Source organism: Myxocyprinus asiaticus, chromosome 25 (genome assembly GCF_019703515.2).
Source record: "Myxocyprinus asiaticus isolate MX2 ecotype Aquarium Trade chromosome 25, UBuf_Myxa_2, whole genome shotgun sequence".
Classification (NCBI taxonomy): domain Eukaryota; kingdom Metazoa; phylum Chordata; class Actinopteri; order Cypriniformes; family Catostomidae; genus Myxocyprinus; species Myxocyprinus asiaticus.
The window spans coordinates 16719000-16742111 of NC_059368.1; the positions used below are offsets into that span (position 1 = coordinate 16719000).

At 41.6% G+C, this 23112-nt stretch overlaps 1 protein-coding gene across 1 annotated transcript; it reads right to left on the bottom strand.

Moving 5' to 3' along the window:
- Positions 1-619: 619 nt before the first annotated feature.
- Positions 620-22744, bottom strand: LOC127415630 (solute carrier family 22 member 16-like). Its single transcript, XM_051654393.1, has 9 exons — positions 22630-22744; positions 20468-20941; positions 18472-18589; positions 17328-17642; positions 16336-16564; positions 16073-16200; positions 6450-6559; positions 6076-6175; positions 620-5947 (listed from the first exon to the last, which is right to left on the bottom strand). The coding sequence occupies exons 1-9, from the start codon at positions 22677-22679 to the stop codon at positions 5774-5776; spliced, it is 1698 nt and encodes a 565-aa protein (XP_051510353.1). The 5' UTR covers positions 22680-22744; the 3' UTR covers positions 620-5773.
- Between the last annotated feature and the right edge of the window lie 368 nt (positions 22745-23112).

Sequence of the window (23112 nt, forward strand, 5' to 3'; positions counted from 1 at the left end):
AACGTTTTTTTTTTTTTTCAAAGATTCACTTGCCACCTTTAGAGCTAAATCTCTAGAACTCTTTCATGACATGTACACAAGCTTGAGGTAGCATACATGTGGCTCCTGGATATGTTATATTCAATCATTGTTTGGAAAATAAATGTACACACTCTTGATCTGTCCTTGTGGCTTACTCTATGTACCATGTGCTGATCCAGTGCATTTTTAGGGTATCGTTTGGATCAGTTTGAATGCTGTTCTGCCCTAGGACTGTTTCCTATAAGGTTTGTTCTTGAATATGTGTCCGTGTTTGCGTCAGTATTTGTGCATAGCTTGGTATCAGAGCAGGGTCAAAGTGCAGCAAGAGCTGCAAGAGATCAATACTATTTTTGTTTGTACATTAGGCCAGCTCTCAAAACCCTAATCTCACATACACTAGTAGGCTACACACAGAAAGGTGTCTCTGAAACTCTAACTTTAACAGCAGGGTGTTACTTGTCCAGTAGAGTCCATAAAGAAATAAATTACACACACAAAAAAAGAGCCAATTAACTGTTGTGATTTTATTTTTTAGCTTTTATTTAGAGCTGAAAGTACACAGCTTCTCCTGTGCCTCATCCCCTCAGTTGCAGCGAATAAGATTTGCCTGCCTCACACCCACTAACCTGGGAAATATTTCCCACCTTTCCATGAGTAGGTTCTCTGTAAATTCTTCTTGTCAGCAGAGAACAGAAGGTGAACGGCACAAAAAGGACATTGAGTACTTCCTACATAAGCCACGTCAGTCTGTGATAAGCATATAATTAAATCCCCAATAAGCAAAAGATTGGTAGATGGAAAATTCTATTGAATTTCAATATTTTTATTTCCACAGAAAAAAAATACTCTATATGAGGAAATTGTTTAAAAGAAACATTTGATGCAGAAATAATAATAATAATAAAGTTTGTATTTCAGGTATATATGAAAAATATGAAACACAATATGAAAGTATTTTATTAGTATTTTATTATGACATTTTTTAAATTTGTTGCAATGACAAATGCATAAAACACTGTCTACACCGGGCGCGTCCGGTGACGCGTCACAACTGCTTGAGGCTGTCTACACTGGACACGTCGACACAAACATTTGTAAACCGTTTAATTTGTGTAGTTGTGGCAGCACGTGCAGCGCAAAATGGAACGCGACACCCGTATCTTGTTGCTGCGACAGACGCGCCGCAATGGACGCTTCCAGTGTAGACAGCATCATTGATTATAATGGGGTTCTATTGCTTTTGACATGACGCACCACTCACATCCGGTGGAGATAAGGTGTAAGACTATAGCAAGATTCCACTATGGACTGAAGAAGTTTAAAAGCAACTATTTAATAACAGAACTCGCATACCTTTTTGCATAGGCGATTTTAGAACTTTGGGGGCTTTAGGGTGGTTTCAGCCCCCTTGTTATTGATCTCGGTTCCCCGAAAAATCTGCAATTAACAATTATTATTATTATTTTGATAATTATCTTAAATTATTACGCTCTGAATTCTCCCCTTATCGGTTGTTAAAACGTATTTATTAGTACTATTCTTCCCTCAGTAGCATAGGCGAGTGTGACAATGTTCTCTAGCATGGTGCGCTGTCCCCACACACAGCTCTCAGACGAGCAATCAACTTCTCTATCGTTTATCTGCCCAACCTCTGTTCCAGTGAAATCACAAAATAAAGCCGTAACAGATATACTGACAACTAGATGCCTGTTTAGTAAAAAACTGTCAAGCAAGATTTGAACTTGTGACATCCCTCTAAGCTCAGGGACTAAGCCCTTTCTAAGGCTGAAATCCTAGACTCGCCTCTGTCTCTTTGGTCCAAAAACACACAGGGAATTCAAGAGCTTGTGGAACATAGAAAAAGCATTGATTATTAAGTCAATAAATTTAGTCTAAATTTCCTTGACAATTTACATCATGGAGAGAGAGAGAGAGAAGAGCAGGAGGGAAGATACAAATAAAGAAAATGTTAAATAACAAAATAAAACAAAGGCACCCAGAATAGACTTATAAAGCCTTATAAATAGGGCTGCTCGATTATGGCAAAAATCATAATCACGATTATTTTGGTCAATATTGAGATCACGATTTAACATGATTACTCATTGACTTTGGAAACATCATGCATTTATTGAACTTAAAAAAAAAAACTTGTCTTTTTAACAGTGGATTTCCTTGAACATGAAATGTAAACTGCACTGTGTAGGGGAGGAGGTTATTGTCATTTGATAATTATTTTATGTTACGTATGGTATTCAAATAAAGTAAAGCCTTCACCATCATTAACAGTAGGGGTGCTCACACTTCTATGGAATGAGATCTACTTTATCATCATGTTATTGCAGCAAGATCTACCATGTACAATAAAGGCTATACATTATCACAATACCAAAATTTCAGTAGTCGGTAGTGAAATTTGATGATCCTCAATACCAGCATTAATACCACAACAAATAATAACATTAATATGTTAATTATGGGAGAATGGTTTCAAGTTCTTAATTATTCAAGACTAGTAAACAGTCAGTAATAAAATAACAATGAAAAACAGCAATGAATAGAAATAAATTAGAAATAATAGAATAAATATATACAAATTAAGAAAATTCAGTGCTTTTTTTAACAGCTTTAAAATGTTTGACAGCAGTATCAAAGTAAACATTCAGAATGAAATGCAACATAAAACTACTACTGGTCTTCACTGTATGATTATAATACATTAATACTATTTAAAGCTACTAAAGTTACCCAGTCAGGAGCAGTGAGTGTTTTCTTGTTTTCTTGTTATGGTTCATTGATTATTATAATGACACACTAGAGAGCAGCAGGTCTATTAGCTTACATTTATACTTACAAGTCCGACATTTTAATACAAATCCGCTTTTTTCACTGCTGTTTACGTTCACTTTAGACATCACTCACTGTGTTTACATGAATACCTCACCAAGACGGGCAATTTGGCAGAATGTGTTTGACCGTTCAGGTGCGCATTAGCACGAGCATTTTCACACACGTGCATGTTGAGCACACACGCATACGCCACCTGTCAATCAAACAGGGCGCAGCTGTTACTAGATGGCTTGCGAATGATAAAATTACGTCAACAGCAGAATAAAAATATGAACTTGTGGCACAGGCCTAGGCTATCACATATAGCTGGTTATTTTAGCATTATTGGCATTTTAATCAGTCTGCTTGTCCGGTGGGGAAAGTAAAATTCTCTTTCACTTGCCCTTTCAGAAATCCACTTGTCCCGGACAAGCGTTAATGTCGAGCCCTGATTAAATATTGTATTCAATACTCTCCGAGAACAATTTTTTCTTCTGCAGTATAGCTCCTAAAGTAAATGTATGGTGTTTTAAATGAGTTTTAGATATTATTTTGGAAAACAAGCCAAAAAAAGACTAATCAAAAACTTTTGTTCCAGTGTATAATGGGCTAAAACTACACCCTCACCTTTATGTTCACTTTGATCCATCTTTAACTCACAATAAACAAACTTACTCTTCTTAATAGAGCTGGGTATCGCCGATTTTCTTAATAAAAAGATACACACAGTGAATGCGACACACATTATTATTCAGTACGTCGCGAGCCATCACGTTATAATCTAGCTGCAGCAAACACACACGAGTCCCAGCACCAGAGTGTGCATCAGCCGGGAGAAGATTCAGTCTCTTCCGCGGTTACTTCACGAAACTCATAGACGCGGCGCTGACCGCACAGAGAAATGCCAGTTACGGAGTTCATTTTCATAACATGCTTCCTTATAATTTGAATTTTAATAAAGGATGCTTTAAAGATATAACGCCGGGGTGTTTCATTGCGAAACAGAATGCGGCACAATAATTGTTTTATCTTGATTATCTTGTTTTTCTAATCATTGGAAGCCAAAATTGTAATTAAAAAAAAAATTTGACAGTTCACAGTTTACTATGAACAATACTGATGAACCTTGATCTAAACCCTTAGATGCAAGTGTATATAAAAACAGCTTCATACAAACAAGGTCTTTCAACTACTAATGCAAAGAAACTCATTACACAGTTAACTGATAATAAACATGAGTTTCCCTTGTCCACTGAAGTGGAGTAAGGCTTGGCCTAAGGTCTAGCTGATACAGTCAGTAAACTTAGGTAGATTGTGTTTAAAATACATAATATATTAGTGTATCCAAATGTTCAGTCATGTTTTAATGGTTTAAATTGCATTGCAAAATGTCAACAGTTCTTCAATCTGAAGTACTTTGTTCTGAAAAAATACTATATTGTAACCATAATTTTTACAATCACACACATAAAGAAAAAAGAAAGAAAGAACCTCAAAATAAAAAGAGATAGTTTGTCAAGACACTCTTTGATGTTGGCTTGACAAAGCCTTGTTTTAAAGTTGGACGTTTAAGCATTATACAGTCCTGACAGGCAGACAAACAGACAGTGCATTACTAAGTGGTTGCCAGGGTGTTCTGGCTGGTTGCCATGGTTCTACAGTAGATAGATAGATATAGAGAGAGAGAGACAGATAGAGGGGGGCTTAAGGCCTTGCCCACAATTCTGAGAGTTTTGACAGTTGGAGTTTGAAATCATTAAAGTTGCTGTAAGCGATTTAGCGTTAAGCTTTCACGTGACTGAGCCACTAAATTAGCCACACCCCCACATTCCAAAACCTGCCCTCCAAAGATAATTTTGAGACCAAAACCGAGCAAAAGAGCAGCATTGTTTGTTCCTGTGGATGTCAAATTCAACAGTGGCACAATAGTGCCCTCAACTGCCAAACATTATGAATCATATCCTCAATTATCCGCTTCAAATACAGCACTATGAGAATGAGCAAAATGATTTACATGTGAAAAACGCCAGTGTCCGCCAACCACAGACACATTTTTGTTTGCTGTTTACAAAGTCTACAGCTGTCACAGAGACCAGTGAGATATCTCAGGACACTTATTTCATTAATATCTTTAAGGGAGTAAGAACATTTTTTGCATACTTTTCCAGCACCTTTAACATACCATGACAGAATCTTGGTCAGTTTAAACAGTCTATCAATGGATGTCTATGGGATTTTGGGGATTTTGGGGATTTTCAGTTGTCCATTACGTGAATACCGTAAGTCCAATCAATTAGAAAAAACATAGCAACCTTAGTCAGAACTGTCTGAAGGTCTGTGCCAAGTTTAGTGAAGCTTGAAAGCGCTAGATCTAGGAGTTACAATTGATAATTTTAGTCTCGGTTAAGGAATTTTGGAAAACCCCTCAAAAAGTTCTGTAGAATAACAGTATGCTGGCTTTGTTAAGCCAAAATAAATATGCCACCCAATTTTAGGCCTATCCCTTTATATAATAAAAGTATAATTACTTGTCTAAAATTCAATCACAAAACTCATATCTATTCACAAATACCTCAACCTTAACCTCTTCAACTCTGGGGCATTTTTGGGCTGCTGCATGCACTTTTTCACACTCAAATTTATAAGCACACATTCACACATACTGTGGACTAATTTCCAAAAATTTGTCTCAAATCCACATATCACATATGTATTAAAAACCACATTTGTCTCTTTGCTAATACAGAATTGGACTGTACTGCAAGTATACAGCAGCTGGCAAAAGAGGTTTTTCATATATTCTATTTGAAAATGGAACTTACAAAAATCTGTCAAAACTGTTTTAAACCTAGATTAAACTAAAATCAAAGCAGGGTCGTTCCATGTCAACTCAACAAAGTACTTCATAAAGTACATCTCTGATTCAAACTTTATTGGTTTGATTCATCTCTACCCCATCCACTGCAGCATTCTTCTTGCTGGGCTTGGAGCCCAGAGCCTCAGCCTCTTCCAAAGTGGACGTGAGGGGCTGTCCAAGAGTTTCCGGAAGAAACATGGTCAGGATTCCGATGATGAAAGCCAGAATTCCCACAATAAGCTACAGAATAAAAGAGTTTTATTAGAGACTGTTAGAGTAGAAGGAAATGTAGCACTTAATAGCCCAACAAAGTACTGTACACTGAAGCAAAAATCAACATATTTGGTTGCACTGTTTGGTATATATACCTGAGGCAGGTAGATCCATGTGTCAGCAAGGTAAACACAGAAAGGGGCCACCACACTTCCCACCCGGCACATCATACTACCACTGCCTACTGCCAGAGACCTGCCAGGCCACACAAACTTTAAACAAAGTGTCCATGACCAATAATCAATGGGTATGCTGTATATAATGAGCATCCTACATTTAAATGCAAATGCAAGCAGCAAATAAAGTATTTGTTAAAATAAATGAATACTAAAATTATACAGTGGAGAATGCATAATGTTGTACACCACAAAGTACATGCTTAGAACTAGTAGCACTAGGTCCTGCTACTGGACTTGTATATTTGTTATTGTAGTGACTGCTTTATTTAGTGGAGAGGAGTGAGACATACCTGATCATAGTGGGATAAAGCTCACAGGTGTACAAGTAAACCAGACCAAATGCAATGGCAATGGCAAATTTCCCTGTCATACTCAGGACTATAGCCAAGACCTCAATATCCTGAAACAAAGAGCAAGAGAGAGAAAGAAACACAGAGTGAGACTATATTTATCGAAAGCAAAGTTTCAGTCATCAGCTGTTGGGAGATGTTGCCAGTAGCAGGCCTTTGTAGGACTGCATTAAATTAGGGAACAGACACCCGTCTAAACGTTTCCAAGACACTCTAAACATCCCCTTTGACCCCAGTCTCAGAACCAGGCAGCTGCCATACGTATAAACAGTCACTTAGATGGCAGGTCTATTTTTGTTTTTGGAGCAATGATGGCCATACTCACTCACACTCAGCCATTTCAGTGTGTCAGCATGGCAGCTAATAGTTATGAGGGGTGGTGTGATCCTGATGGAATATCAGCCCAGCAACACATTCTGCAGAACTTCTGAGCATGTGCTTTCAGTGGCTTGGTGGTGTCCAAGGATATTTGAAGACAAAAAAAAAAAAAAAAAAAAAAAAAAAAAAAAACATACTCCATTTATTTAAAAAAAATTAAAGTGGCCCCAAAAAGTTTTTGAACACTTTTTGGAAACTTCAAAATGTCTTAATGTCATTAAATTGGACACAAAATATCAAACCAAGTGCATTTGCAAAAAAAAAAAAAAAAAAAAAAAAATGATGCTATAGCTTTTCTCAGAGCCATTTCCAGTTAATTTTTAACTAACTGGTGTACAAGTCAGTTCCCTATCTGTCACTCACTCAACGTTGTGTCGATGTAGTGACACTAGGGGTCACTCTTGGGAGCCCGAGACACCTCTGGTCTTTGATAAAAGGCCAATGAAAATTGGCGAGTGGTATTTGCATGCCACTCCCCCAGACATACGGGTATAAAAGGAGCTGGTATGCAACCACTCATTCAGATTTTCTCTTCAGAGCCGAACGGTCATGCTCACTGAGCTGAATTCCCACGACTGTTCATTCACCTCTGCTGGATCTGATGGCGCATTTCAGCGGCTTCTCCCCCCTCTGCACTGGTGCACTGCAGAGAATGCCCCTGGACGCTTCGGCAGAAATAAAAGAGTATATTTCTCTAAAAGAATATATTTCTCTAAAAGAGCGGCACACACGGAATGTCTTTTTAAAGACGTGTCCTTCTAAAGATGCTTTTCCGATTGTGTGTTATTCCTGGTTGCGCTCGTTATCTCTCGCCTTCTCATGGTCACGATCACTGTCTTTCGTGTCTGGGCACTGCTCACGCGGAGACAGCGTTCATGGATGGTCATGTTCTCATTGCAAGGACATGTCCATGGCAACGCTGTGGTCGCGGCTCGCCTTCGTAAGAAAGCAAGCCACCCCAGAGGCTCCCCGCCTCGGTCCTTTTACCCACAGGTATGAGGCTAGCGCGGCTAGCACTGGGGGTGATTTGGGGACCCCAATGGGACAGCCTCCACCGGGTGTCCCCCCCGGACCTCCCATTCCCCAGCACGCTCGTCTGCCCCTATCGGGCTTCCGGATGAGTCCGCCGGCTCATCTCACGGCGAGTTCAACCTCTTATTCGGAGCCCGCGAAAGTGATGAGCTCTCGAGCGCAGCATCAGAGAGTGGGCTCGTCCAGTCGGAAGCCTCAGCTGGGCTTCTCCCTTCAGGGAAGATTGCCCAGTCACAGGCTGACGCAGAGATGACGACATGCTTTCCCAGGCAGCCGCCGCTCAAAGCCGCGCCCCGCCCCCGTTCCTTTCTTCCCGGAAGTGCATGAAGAGCTAACAAGGTCGCGGGAGGCAATTTTTACTGCCTGGTCCCGATCTTTTCAGCTTCCCCGCCCTCACTACCCTCGATGGTGGGGCGGCCAAGGGCTATTCGGCAATCCCCTGGTGGATAAAGGCACTCGCGGTGCACCTATGCCCGCAGAGCACCGCCACCTGGCGTGGGTGCCCAAAGCCCCCGTCCAAGGCCTAGAGGTTTACATCATCTCTAACGGCCAAGGCCTACGGTGCCGCTAGACAAGCCGCCTCCGCCCTGCATGCCATGGCTCTCCTGCAAGTCCGCCAAGGCGCTAAAGGAACTGCACGAGGGTAGTTCCGCCACGGGATTGATGCAGGAACTGCGCTCGGCGACCAACCTGGCTCTCCGAGCGACGGAGGTCATGGTGCGGTCTCTCGGGCGGACGATGGCCACACTTGTGGTCCAGGAGCGCCACCTTTGGCTCAACCTGGTCGAGATGGGTGAGGCCGACAAGACATGGTTCCTTGCTGCCCCCATTCCCCAGGTGGGCCTATTCGGTGACACCGTCGAGGACTTTGCCCAGCAGTTCTCGATGATGGAGCAGTAAACGGATGTTAGCCGGCATATCCTGCCCCGGCACGGCTCAAGATCCCGCACCCTGTCTACTCATCGCCAAGGGCGTCCCCCTGCGGTGACTGCACCGGCTCCACCGCAGCCCGCCCCTTTGGCCCGGCCCAGGCGTGGAGCCCACCACAGGAAGCAGACGCCACCCGTCTCGCGGCCGCCCAGAACCCATGAAAGGCTTCAAAGCGCCCTTGAGATGGGCGACCCAGGGACAACGAAACCCGCTACTCTGGAGCTGGTAAGCAGATCTCTCCATCTTTTTGTTACCTTTTGCATTTAATTGTGCTGCATGCCCAAGTGGCTGCAGTACTCGAGCTCAGCAAGAGCAATTTCCTTGTTCCCTGGGTCACATATCCAGTGTGCATGGCCATCATCACGACCACCGTCCACCACTCTATTTGGCAGGTTTGGCGCTCCAACTGCAGTCTCCCGTCCCTGAGCACCAAGCTGTGGCACAAATCTGCCCCCGATGTGACAGTCTCCATGGGTCACGAGGACAGGCCTCTTCCTCCCCGTCCCAGGCTGTTCCGGGGGTGGTCACATGGAGCCAGGTAAGTGCTTCAATGTCCTTAGACTCAGCACGGCCACGACGTGGTGTGGCACCTCGAGCTCCGCCCCGCCGTGAGGCCCCACCTGCCGGTATGTCCGATGACATTGTCCCTCTGGTCCCCCTTGCGCGGAACTTGGACGCATGGCTTGCGCTTTCCAATCCGTTGCGAGGGCTGGTCCGGACCGTCCGACTCGGCTACACGATTCAATTCGCCGGGCATCCGCCCAGGTTTAGCAGTGTTCACTTCACCTTGGTTAAGGACGAAAACGCTGCTACCTTGCGCGGAGATTGCTACCCTCCTACGGAAGGGCGTGATAGGACCTGTCCCTCCAGCCGAGATGAAGAAGGGGTCTTTCAGCCCCTACTTCATCGTACCGAAAAAAGGCGGTGGGTTGCGGCCAATCTTGGACCTGTGAGTACTGAACTGGGCTTTACACAGACTCCCGTTCAAGATGCTGACGCAAAAACGCATTCTGGCGAGCGTCCGGCATCAAGATTGGTTCGCGGCAGTAGACCTGAAGGATGCGTACTTCCACGTCTCGATCCTTCCTCGACACAGACCCTTCCTGCGGTTTGCGTCTGAGAGCCAGGCGTATCAGTACAAAGTCCTCCCTTTCAGCCTGTCCCTGTCTCCTCGCGTCTTTACGAAGGTCGCAGAGGCTGCATCCTCGGTGGTGGCCACCCCGCTCGGGTTGATGCATATGAGGCCGCTTCAACACTGGCTCCAGACTCGAGTCCCGAGATTGGCATGGGGCCACAGGACACGTCACGTGGTCATCACGCCGGTCTGTCACCATCTTTTCAGCCCTTGGACGACCTCTCGTTTCTACGGGCAGGTGTTCCTCTAGAACTGGTCTCCAGGCGCGTCGTGGTCATGACAGACGCCTCCAAAACGGGCTGGGGTGCTGTTTGCAATGGGCACTCAGCCGCCGGCCTCTGGACGGGTCCGTGACTGCATTGGCACATCAACTGCCTTGAGTTGTTGACAATTCTGCTCGCCCTGTGGAGGTTTCTGCCATTGACAAGCACGTGTTAGTTCAGACAGGCAGCACGACAACGGTAGCATATGTCAACCGCCAAGGTGGTCTGCGCTCTCGTTGTATGTCACAACTTGCCCGCCGTTTCCTCCTCTGGAGTCAGCAGCACTTTAAGTCGCTGCAAGCCACTCACATCCCGGGCAACCTCAACACTACAGCGGACGCGCTGTCATGACAGGTTACCCTCAGGGGAGAGTGGAGACTCCATCCTCAGGTAGTCCAGCTGACTTGGAGTCAATTAGACAGGCACAGGTGCACCTGTTCGCCTCCCAAGAATCCTCCCCACTGCCCGCTCTGGTACGCCCTGACCGAGACCCTCTCGGCATAAACGCGCTGGCACACAGCTGGTCCCCTGGCATGCGCAAATATGCGTTTTCCCCCAGTGAGCCTACTTGCACAGACTCTGTGCAAGGTCAGGGAGGACAAGGAGCAGGTCGTCCTGGTAGCACCCTACTGGCCCGCCCAGGCGTGGTTCTCGGACCTCACCCTCCTCGCGACAGACCCCCCCCGGCGAATTCCCCTGAGGAAGGATCTTCGTTCTCAGGGACGGGGTACCATCTGGCACCCACGCCCAGACCTCTGGAATCTCCATGTCTGGCCCCTGGACGGGACGCGGAAGACCTAAGCAGTGGTAGACACAATCACTCAGGCTAGGGCCCCCTCTACGAGGCGCCTGTATGCCTTTAAGTGGTGTATATTCGCTAAGTGGTGTTCTTCCCGTCGGGAAGACCCCCAGAGATGCGCAGTCGGATCAGTGCTTTCCTTCCTGCAGGAGAGGTTGGAAGGGAGGCTGTCCCCTTCCACCTTGAAGGTGTACGTTGCCGCCATAGCAACACACCACGACACAGTCGACGGTAAGTCCTTAGGGAAGCATTGTATTGGTAAGATTTTGGAAACTGTGTTGAGTTGGTCCATCCAGATGCAGTAAGTACCAAATATTTAGATATATAACCCTGAAAACAAAGAGTAATACGTACATTTGTTCTCAAGGAATTTGCAAACTTTAAGTCATAAGCCAGGACATTTGTGTTTTTTGCAAAAATCTTATTAAGACATGATGCCATAAACCTCAAAAACTATTTTTTTCTCAGAAACACATATTTTAGCCTATTTACAGCCTGCTGTCTTCTAAACTAACTTAAAACACCTGACGAATCAATAAAAGGTAATAAGCCATTAATTGTACACAATGTGCAAAGAACTATGGAAAGCTGAAAGGGACATAATAGTTTTTATTTATTTATTTATTATGAAGTGTTATTAGAAGAAATGTTGATGTTACACAGTGGTAAACACTCGACTGTTCCAACTTTTTTAGAGCGTGTTGCAATCATCTGATTTGAAATGAGTGTATATTAAAAAATAAATAAATAAATAAATAAATAAATAAATTCACAAGGTAAAACATAAAATAATGTGTTGTTGTAGTTCTTTCAATACAGCACAGGGTGAATAAAATTTACAAATCACTCCTTTTAGTTTTTATTAGCATTTTCTATACTGTCCCAACTTTTTCAGAATTGGGGTTGTACAATCTTTGCACCATTAACCAACCATAGAGTTTAAAGAAGTTTATGTTCAACTTCTAATAAGTAGTTTTAGAATTCATTAAGTGCATTTGCATGCACAATCATACACCAATTATGCTTAATAATCTGACAATTGTCAGGAATAGGAGAGGCTCAGGACCCAAACGCAGAGTTAAAATAAATGAATTTATTAATACAAACAAAAAGGGAAATAAATCAAACCAAAACTCCCACAAGGGGGAAAAACAAACATAAACAACCCCGTAGGGGGAAAGGAAGTAATGGGGAAGAAGGTAAACGGGGCACAGGACCGACCGGACCGAACAAGAACAAGGTAGGGGCACAGGACTGACAAGGAATGTGACCGATAACACATACAGGACCAACTAGATCACAAGACGAACTGACAATGGACAGCACACACGAGGAGACTAAAATAGGGAGAGAAATCAAATGGGTTAACAGGGGACAGGTGAGGCAAATTAACAAATAATACAGTACCCCAGTCCCGGCATCCAAAAACGGGAACATAACAATATACAAGACAGACAAAACAAGCACTAACATAAAACATAAAACAACAGAAAGGGAGGGAAGGAAAACCAGGGAGGGAACTTAAGGAAAGGGGTGGTGTCCAGCAGCCTGGGGGGAGGCCTCAGGGTGGAGGCAGGGTCTTGCGGCCTAGGAGGAGGCTTCAGGGCAGAGGCCTCAGGGTGGAGGCAGGGTCTGGCGGCCTGGGAGGAGGCCTCAGGATGGAGGCAGGGTCTGGCGGCCTGGGAGGAGGCCTCAGATCAAAGGTGGGGTCTGGCGGCCTGGGAGGAGGCCTCAGGAAAAAGGTGGGGTCTGACGGCCTGGGAGGAGGCCTCAGGGCAGAGGTAGTGACACCCTTGTGTCCCTTCTTTACATGTCTCAGCACTAGACAGACGACCCCTGGGCTCTGGCAAGATTCAACAAATCACCCAACCCATTCGTCTTCAAGTTGGACTCTTTCATCATGAGTAAATTCAGTTCCTAGTTACTCACTCTCCTAAGAACCAGATTGTTCTTGGCCTGCCGTGGCTGAGACAAGGCTACACAGCTTCCTACTCACCGTTCCTGTGATTGTGCCATTGACCTCCTGCCAGGCTCCTCTCCTCCACGCAGATGGATATACCCCTTATCTGAGCCAGAGACTAAAGCTATGGAGGAGTACATTTTGGAATCCCTGGAAAAAGGATTCATTCGACCATCCACTTCTCCTGCCTCTGCTGCTTTCTTCTTCATAGGTAAGAAGGACGGGGGTCTTCGTCCATGCATTGACTACTGAGGCCTAAACACAGTCACCATCAAGTATCGCTATCCCATCCCTCTGGTACCCACAGTGTTAGAGCAGTTATGAGACGCCAAGATCTACACCAAACTGGATCTTCGTAACACCTACAATTTAATCCGCATCCGGGAGGGGGATGAATGGAAGACAGCCTTTTCTACACACACTGGCCACTACGAATACCAGGTAATGCCTTTCGGACTTTCCAACAGTCCATCTGTTTCAGTACGTCTTCCGCTTTTATGGCATACCTGAAGACATTGTCACCGACCGCAGCCCCCAATTCACCTCCCGAGTCTGGTCTGCATTCTTCAAACTGTTCAACGTTAATGTGAGTCTAAATTCTGGTTACCATCCTCAATCTAATGGTCAAGCCGAACGTCTAAACTAGGACCATGGTAAATTCCTCCAGGCCTACTGTCAAGTCAACCAGCACGACTGGAGCCGTTTCCCGCCATGGGCTGAATATGCTCAAAACTCATAGTTCAAACCAGCTAACGGAACCACACCTTTCAAGTGCATCCTAGGTTTTCAACCCACACTCTTTCCCTGGTCCAGGGAGCCGTCTGATGTACTTGCAGTCGACGACCGGATGCAGTGCAGCGAGGCTATCTGGGATCAAGCTCACGTCCACTTACAGCATGCCATTTGCCGATAGAGTGAACAGGCCAATCTCCATCGGCGCCCTGGCCCCAACTATGCTCCTGGACAATGGGTTTGGCTATCCACCCGAGATCTTCGTCTGCGACTTCCATGCAAGAAATTAAGTCCCAGGTATGTTGGCCCTTTCAAAATTCTTCGTCAAATCAATCCTGTATCATTCAAACTTCAGCTCCCTTCTAATTACCGTGTTTCCCCCACCTTTCATGTTTCCCTGCTTAAACCCGCGGTGCCTCCGAGAGAGGAGGGCCCTCAAGAACCCCAGAGACCCCTTAGATTCCTCATTGACGGAGAGGAAGCCTTTCAGGTACACAAGCTCCTGGACTCTCGACGCTGGGGTCGGATGCTTCAATACTTGGACTGGGAGGGCTATGGCCCTGAGGAGTGTTCCTGGACTAATTCTGAGGACATTCTAGACCCGACTCTCATCGCTGAATCCCACCACAATTTTCCTAATCGTCCCGCTCCCAGAGGTCGAGGTAGTCCCCGACGCAGACAACCTCCTCATGTCAGGAGCCGTTCGCGCGGGGGGGGGGGCTCTCTGTTACACCTGCGGCGCCTGCTACCTCTCCTGTACGCTGCCAGTGGTCACCATCCCCTGAGTATTAACATCTCACGAACTACATTTCCCATAATCCTTCACTCAGACTGATTACTCTCACATCTGTTTCACATTAACTCTGGTTATTTAAGTTCCCTGTTTTCTCACATTCAGTGTGAAGTCTTGTTTGCCTTGTCAACATTTCTGAGTATTATTTACCTATCCTGTTTTCCCTGTGTTTTGACTCCTGCCTGTTCCTCATATTCCCCAGCCTGCTTGTGAGTTTTGTGGATGTATTGCCTGTTTATTGGATTATTGGATTGGCCTGTTTACTGGATTTATTGGAACAGATTTACTTAGTTTGCCTTTCTGGACTGTTCGCCTGTGTACTGAACCCTTGCCTGCCTTTTTGTTTACTATTGCCTGCCTTTTTGTTTTTCCTTATTTTGCTACTTTGTTTTAATATTTATTCTGTTATTAAAACTGCACGTGGATCTTAACACACCTGCCTCGGCATCCTCACTACATACATAAATTGTTCTGTTAAAACCTGTATTTTTTGAGCTGTAAAGTTGTTTAAATCATCATTTTTATGGTTGTTTTAGTGGTCGTTTTTATTGCATTATTTTGTCATGGCAAAAAAGTTGTAAAATCGCATATAACTTTCCAAAAAAACGTTAGTGAGCTATTTTATCACAATAAAATTATATATGTAACATGCATATTGTTTACACCTTGTGGCTTTACTTTTGAAACAATAAGTATTTTAATGTTAAGGATTGGCCCCATTTACTTCCATTGTAAGTGTCTCACTGTAACCCTGATTTTTTTATTTTTTTTATTTTATTTTAATTTTTTTTAAGAGAAGAAGGGACAAGTTGAAATTCAGTTTTGTGGTATTCATTTTGCAATAAATGTTGCTGATATAGCTTAACTTGCATTTAACCCGGAATATTCCTTTAAATGTTTTCTTCATTCCAAACACAGCTGTACATGACTGGACACATCATTAGGAAGTTTTCAAAGCTCTAGTGTCACCAGCAGCAACAGAAAGAGGAGCATATGAATCTGCATCAAAGCGATCTATAACTTACAGCTTGTTATTAATTATTAAACTGAATTGAGACAAGTTGGACAGTCAGTGGACATGCACTGTAAGTGTTTGAGCTTGTTATGACTTGCACCACTGTGGATGCTCTGGCCAATCAACAAAGAAAAAGAAAAATGTTCCCCAAGAATGTATCTTAAAGGATAATTTACCTGTAAATAAAAATCCTGTTTTCATTTACTCAACCTCATATCATTCTATACCTGTATGACATACTTTCTTCCTGAGGCATGTTGAGTCTAAAACTGTCATAGCTCCTTAAAATCACAAGTTACGGACAGCTATCAAGTTAATTTGGCCAGAAAAATATTTCTCAAAGAAACTTATTTCATTGACTCCATTATTTTGGTTACCAACTAGCTGAAAGTTTCCCTATGTTTAAGGAGGTGATAATCAAGTCTGTTTGAAAACAGTGTTTTAAAACACATACCCACATACATTCACAATTTTACTATACAAAAGCATGTATAACAGGAGTATGAATAAGTGCATGATCTCATACCTGGGGCACCATAATAATGAGCATGCAGGCTACTCCACTGAGCAGCAGAGCTGGGACACATGTCTTTTTCCTGCCCACCCGATCCATAGCAAAGCAGCCAATCAAGTATGACGGAATCTCAACAGCACCTGGCAACAGTCAAATAAAGGACACTGTTAGCCTCGCTGCTGTAAACATCAGTACTACTGAAACTTCTCTGTATGGAGCTCAGTCTAAAAGCTTATAACTGCTGTATTCTACTGTTTGTAATATCAAAATATTACCAGCAAGGAAGAGGTTCATATACTGGTTTCCTCCCAAGTTGACAGACCCCAGGCTAAAGACATAGTATCCCAAGCTTCCGATAAACCAAATAGCCCAGCAGGTGGCGCTACGATGGGCCATTTTCAAGCTTCCAAACATGTCCAGGATGCTTAGCTTCTTATCAGCTTCCATTGCTTTCCTGTCTCCCGTCAGCAGTGCTCCATCAATATCTTCCTTTAGATCTGAAACCTACAGTACAGTCAGTTTATGATGGTACATTCAGTGAATACAGAAAGGAGAATGCGAGCCGTAGGGAAAGGTGAAAAATTTAAAAACAAAATGCACTGCTGTAAATGCCCCCACACACTAATACCATTTCTCCCATATCCATTAGTTTTCACAACCATTGTAATCATTCATACAAGTAAAGCTGGAGCTGATCTCACAGTACTCTGTCCTGATCCATGTCTGGGTCTATTGAGAAGTAATTTAAGTATTGTACTGTTTAAGTAAAAATGAAACGTGGAATGCGCGCACGCATCTGTCTCAAGTGATCTGACCACAAGTGGAAAGTGCTAAATACAGGTGTAGACGGGGGTCCAAAATATGATCGGATCACTCAAACCACATTTGGCAGAGTCAGAATTTATACATTTTAACACAAGTTTGTACTTGTGTGGTTGTTGGGGTGTGAGTGGGTCAATGAAGTAATGGATGTAATGAACTTTTAGGTGAAAACGTAAAGTTAAGCTGATGTAAATCAGTGTTCAAAGTACAAAGACTAATCAAGGGTTAAACTTAGCTTGTAATGAGTGGCTTTAAAATAAAATAACAGTCTTATCTTGAAATGTACTCTCAATTTTTCTTTTTAAGACTTTTTTTGTTTCGTTTTTTTGTGATTTATCAACATGCAGTAATGCAGAAGTATGTATCAGAGATGCATCAGAGACTGCAGACATAAAAAATGTCACCACGTAGAATAGAATTCCATGTATTGTCATGGTCAGTGTACCTTAAGTGTGGGTGGCAGGCCATTGAAGTGGGCGATTGTGTCCAGCAGCTCCTGGGCCTCCTTGAACTGGCCTTTAGCCATGAGGTAGAAGGGTGTTTCTGGAAGCTTCCAGCAGTAGAGCAAGAATGGACAGGTACTGAGGGTGAGGAGGATCTGGTAGATCCACCAGACGCGAACAAGGTACCCCACTAGAGCCACTATCATGACGCCCACAGCAAAGGCTGCGTGCACATGCATAGAGGTCCATGTGCGCACTTTAATTCCTGTAAACTCTGTCACATACACAAAGACTACAACCAGATACCCACTCGACACCTGCCAGTACAGAGAGAGAGAAAGAGGTCTGAGAGAAAAATAAGAATAATGACAATTTACAATTGTATAAATGAACCATGATCAAAGTGAAATAAAATTAACAAGTAGAGGAAAGGTTGAGAGAAGCTTCGGAGAGTGCATTGAATGGGTTCACTTGCCTGACGTTTGAATCATGATAACTGTTTGACTTAGAGTGCAGGTGCAATGAAAACACTTTTGAATATATGCTTCATGAAGCTAGATTTGTTTTTGATTTTCCTTCGGCTGTACCAAATACTTTTTTCTGGGATGACAAATTTTCTGTTGGTCCTTAAACAACAAATCCTTAACACTTGACACTTCATCCTTGACCCTTCTTCTGATCAGCAATTACAAATAATCTGACAATAATCTGATGTCTTTATGAGAAATCAGGAAATGGTTTGAAGCAGTTGACATGTTTACAGTTGCATTAATTTTTACCACATTTATTCATTCTCTTAGCAATTGAACTGATTTGTGGTTAGAAGTGTTACAATTATTTGTTGTATTTAGTTTAATGGAAACAGCATCACATTTGAGGTCAACTATTTGTGTCATGAGCTGTTTTAGACTAAAAGCTATAGGAGGAAGTGTGAGCATATACTGTAAAAGTGGGATAAGTGGAAGAAAGGAAAAGAGAGCGGTTGAATTAAGCAGTTTTAACTAACCAGACTAAGTTTTTTTTTTTTTTTTTTAACCAGCCCTCATAATGTAACTAAGAATCTATATTTTCAAAAGACCACATACTGTAAGTCATACAATGTACTATGTTTTTGCATGCATGCATGCATGAAAATATTTAACTCACGGTGGCCAGCAGGAAACGCATCGCCACAAAAAGGTAGTAGTTTCCTGTAAATGCAACAATGATGCCAAATGCAAACTGGCACAAACTGGTAGCAATCAGAATGGGCCTTCTGCCGATTCTGGAAAAGGAAAGAGTAAGCAAAGAAAATAAATAAATTATATACTTTGTATATATTATATATAAGATTTGCATCAGTGAGACTTCTGTTTTACCTTAGCTATTCAGCTATTTGTCTAAAAGTATAGTGTGTTTGATTGCAACTGCAGACACTATGATGACTGTGGCTGGTACTGTAAATACATTTAGAATTGAGTGCAACTTTCTTTTTTTGTTTCATTACATATGAATTGCCTTTCTCTGATTTCCCCCAGGTCTTAAAAAACACTGGTAAGCAACCATATTTAAAGGGTTAATTCACCCAAAAATGAAAATTCTCTAATGACTTACTCACCCTCATGCCATCCCAGATGTGTATGACTTTCTTTCATCTTTCATTAAAAATTACTTAAATATTGACCTGTTTCTCACCCACACCTATCATATTGTGTCTGAACACATGGATTTAACCACTGGAGTCATATGGATTACTTTTATGCTCCCTTTATGTGGATTTGTTGAGATAGTTCTACAGAAGAAAGAAAGTCATACACATCTAGGATGTTAGGAGGGTGAGTAAATCATGAGAGAATTTTCATTTTTGGGTGAACTATCCCTTTAAGCACAATGGACTGTTTTCAGTGTGGCAAATGTGCATGTTTCTCATTTATGCACACCAGTTTAACTTCACCTGTGACTATTCCAAATTTCATTTCCTTTCTTTTGCACTAATTTTATTATTGAATACTTTATAGTAGATAAATACACATCAAAGTCCCTTTCAAGCCAAGTCAGTCCACACAGCAGGCATCTTTGGAACACTCCCAGGCAGCTATTTTCTATGGATACAAGCACCATAAAAGTACAGTTCCTATTTTCTTGAATGGGGAAAGACCGAAATCTCCAAAATGGTTGGTCAAGATTATGATCAAATAGCATTTTAAATCAGCAGTTACATCTAACAACGTTATCTTAAATTGTGCTTCTTTAGCTCAGATCATGCTAAAAAACACTATTTATCAGGCTGGTCCAGCTAATGTGCATGCACGTTCTCAAGCTGGCTGACAGGCAATGTCTGTATCTAAAAGGAGATTAGCTCTTTTACCTATAAGGCGGGACATTTTCTACATCCGCCATATTGGGCGTTCCAATTTCTCCCATTCATTTTAATACAAGTGGTCCGTCTTGAGCTAAATATTCCATCATACAAAATCCCCTGGAGCAAAATAATACTCCTCTACTGTTCTACAGCCATGGTAGATCTGTCACAAGCTTTACAATTGTCACTATTATAGTAGCTCTAATTCTCTACTTGATGAAAAAGTCCATCCAATATGGATATTTCAACTGTAAATCAACTTTCAAATCAAGTTTTAAGTGTCATTGCCAGCACAGGGTTAACTTATCTTGTCACACTTCATAATGATGATTTATGCTCACTGCTCTGTCAACAGCTGCTGTGTAGTAATGCCCTGACATTCCTTTCTGGAAATAACAACACTGTTTAAAGGTGATAAATTCCCTCAATTAGTTAACTAATCAAGTTGTTGCAATGTTACTAAGAAAGCATTTCAAATTTGTTCATGTAAATTAATATGCTGCTTACTCCTTTAAACACACATACACCATGTTCCATCATGTCCTTTTAACATGTCTCCCTTGGTAAAATTTAATAATTACAGAGTACTGGATCGGATTGATAAGAGAGTTTGGCTAGACAATCTGTTCATGCCAACCTAACGGTGTCCAAAATAACAGATCAATTATGTTAGTGCTGTCCATCCTGTGTTCTTGCTAGCCTAACTCATTTTAGTGCAAAAACAATCAAAGTTAATGGAAAGTCCCCATCCTCATAGAATCAAACGTGTGAGAGAGATGCAATAGTAGGCAGACAATTTACCTGTCAGCGATGTCCCCGAATACCAATGCTCCAATCAGAACTCCCAACATAAAAGTTGGCTGTGTGAGCTTGGCCAGCCATTCCTTCTCACACACCAGGTCCCAGTCTGTTACGATACTCTGCTGGACCTCACTATGATCATAGACAAAGCCACTACAAGACACCACAGTCTTGTTGCCAAAAAATTCATATTGAAAATTGATGGCATCAACCCGCAGTGCTTTGAAACAAGGACTAAGTTCCCATTGGTCTCCTCTTGCAGTCTGCACAACCACTGGTCCGGAACCTGGCTTGTAGTGAGTCCAGATATCTATTAACAAGGTTGACGAGTGATTTCCATATAGGACATCTGTGATATTTGGAGGGGCATCACAAATAAATTTTGGTGTTTCAACTAAGAAAACAGAGGCCAAGTAATGTATTCCACAGGAGATGGCCTGGAAAATAGCAGCAAAGTAGACACATGCCTGAAACCTGGAGACAAAGGAGAAATGTGATCAATCTGGGACAGTTCAAGTGGATTTTCATCCAGAAATGAAAATCATTTACTCACTCTCATGTTGTTTCAAGAGCTAAATTATTTTATTCTGAAGGCAGCCTGACAGCCTCAGTCTTTCACTGTATGGAAAAAAAGTTACAATAAAAGTAAAGAGTGAATGAGGCTGTCAGTCCCTAACATAGGGTACAACGGGGCTAAGGCTCCATGGGTTAAAAGGCTCCTTGGATTTTATTTTCTCCCAAAACGCTAAATAGCATCAAAAATTACCACTGTACTTTTCTAAACACCTGTTTGACAATATGAACTGCAAAATTTTCCAGATCATTTCATGTAATGTCTAAAGGTTGATTTTGTGGCAGTTTGATCTAATACTTAATATATTTTTTAAATGTTGTAAATTTATGGAGCTAATGAATATCCTCGAAATTATTACATTTATAAAAAAATAAATAAAAAAAACGTATTTGTCATTTTCAATTTTGTTCAAGGTGATTATAATAAATAAATAAATAAATAAATAAATAAATAAATAACTGTCCAATAAGGGAAATGATAGCATTTGGGGTAAAAAGTGAATTTAAAAAGTGAAAAATGTTCAAAGTAGGCTCACATTGACTGATCTAATCACAATGAATATTCATTTGTTTATAGAATACTTAAGATGTAGCTAATGAAATGTCAAATGTGATTGAAATGAACAAGAAATTATGCACCCTTTTCTGAAGTGGATATTTTGAATAAGTTTTGTCTTAATTTGTCACACAAAAAAGTATCTTGCTGTCTCAAAAGTATTTTCCTAAGTTGACAAATTGTGCCCTATAACTATTGCCCCGGTATTTACACTATATCATTATAATAACCCCGCTGGGGGCCTTTACCCCAAATGTGGGAGCTTTTTAGGCCTGGGGTAAAAGGCTCCCTCACCACCTTTTAAAAAAATGCATTTTATTAAAAACAACCTTCTGCTGTTTAACATAAATTAATTAATTATTATGTTGATTAATTATTAAATATGTTGCTCCGTCAATATTCGAATATATATATATATATATATATTTCTTGAATATTGATACACTTTGTGACCAAAAAAAAAAAAGCTAATTTTCCTTAAGTGTGCCTTTAGCCCCGTTGTACCCTACTGTCTAACATCCTTTGTGCTACACTTATTCATACAGGTTTAAAATAATGAGGTCAAGTAAACGTTTACACAATTTTCATTTTTGGTGACTTATCAATTTCAGTAAGTTAGTGACAGGAGTACACACATCATCAATTATAAATAATAAATAAATAATTGTAAAAGGAAGGACAACAAAGCAACCTGACATAGGATATATTGTAGCCTATTAACTGACACACACATATATATATATATATATATATATATATATATATATATATATATATATATATATATATATATATATATATATACATACTATTTACTGGTGATCAAAATCTTTCTTCAATAACAGCCACACTAGAATAATTATGTATGTCATATTTATTCTGTTAAAAATTCTATTAAAAATCATTATTCAGTCATTCATACCATATAACGATGTTCGGGAGTAAAATAAATAAACGCTTTAATTCATGATGTAATTTGACATAAAGTACTTTGCGATGCTCCTTAAAGCAAAAAAGAAAAAAAGCTGACTACCTTTTAAAGTGTCCAAGTTCTTCGAATAGTCGCTCCACACCGGTGGTCATTTTTCAGCTCGTGCAAGATCCGAGAGTGTGAGGGTGCTCTTTGCTGACTCTTTTCAATTTGTACATGTTTGTTTTCATAGATTCTAGGAGGGGCGGTTCCACGAGGGAACTTTCCACTCCAATGTAAGCAACGATTAAAACCAAAACTTCAGGTAACATTTGTTAACGCGACAACTCGAATAGTAAGGCGCCATCCGTGCACTGAACAGCTGAAATTAGATCATAGCGCTTCATCTTCGTATGAGTAAATAATGCGCCTGCTTGCGTTTACTTCCACCGTACTTAACTCTGCCAGGTTATCCAGAGTTGAAATAGTTGGCAAAATACTTTTGCCCCCTGATGCTTTTATTGTGGACCATTTAATTTTATTTTATTTTTTTTTTTTTTGTGTGACAGTGTCATATGTAAAATTATTTATAATTTAACTTTTATA

Coding starts and splice junctions, on each gene's coding strand:
- LOC127415630 (XM_051654393.1), bottom strand. CDS start 22,679: ATGACCACCGGTGTGGAGCGACTATTCGAAGAACTTGGACACTTTAAA. Junction 18,590..20,467: donor TTCGGGGACATCGCTGACAG/GTAAATTGTCTG, acceptor TTCCTTTTCCAG/AATCGGCAGAAGGCCCATTC. Junction 6,560..16,072: donor TCATTATTATGGTGCCCCAG/GTATGAGATCAT, acceptor TCTTTGTTTCAG/GATATTGAGGTCTTGGCTAT.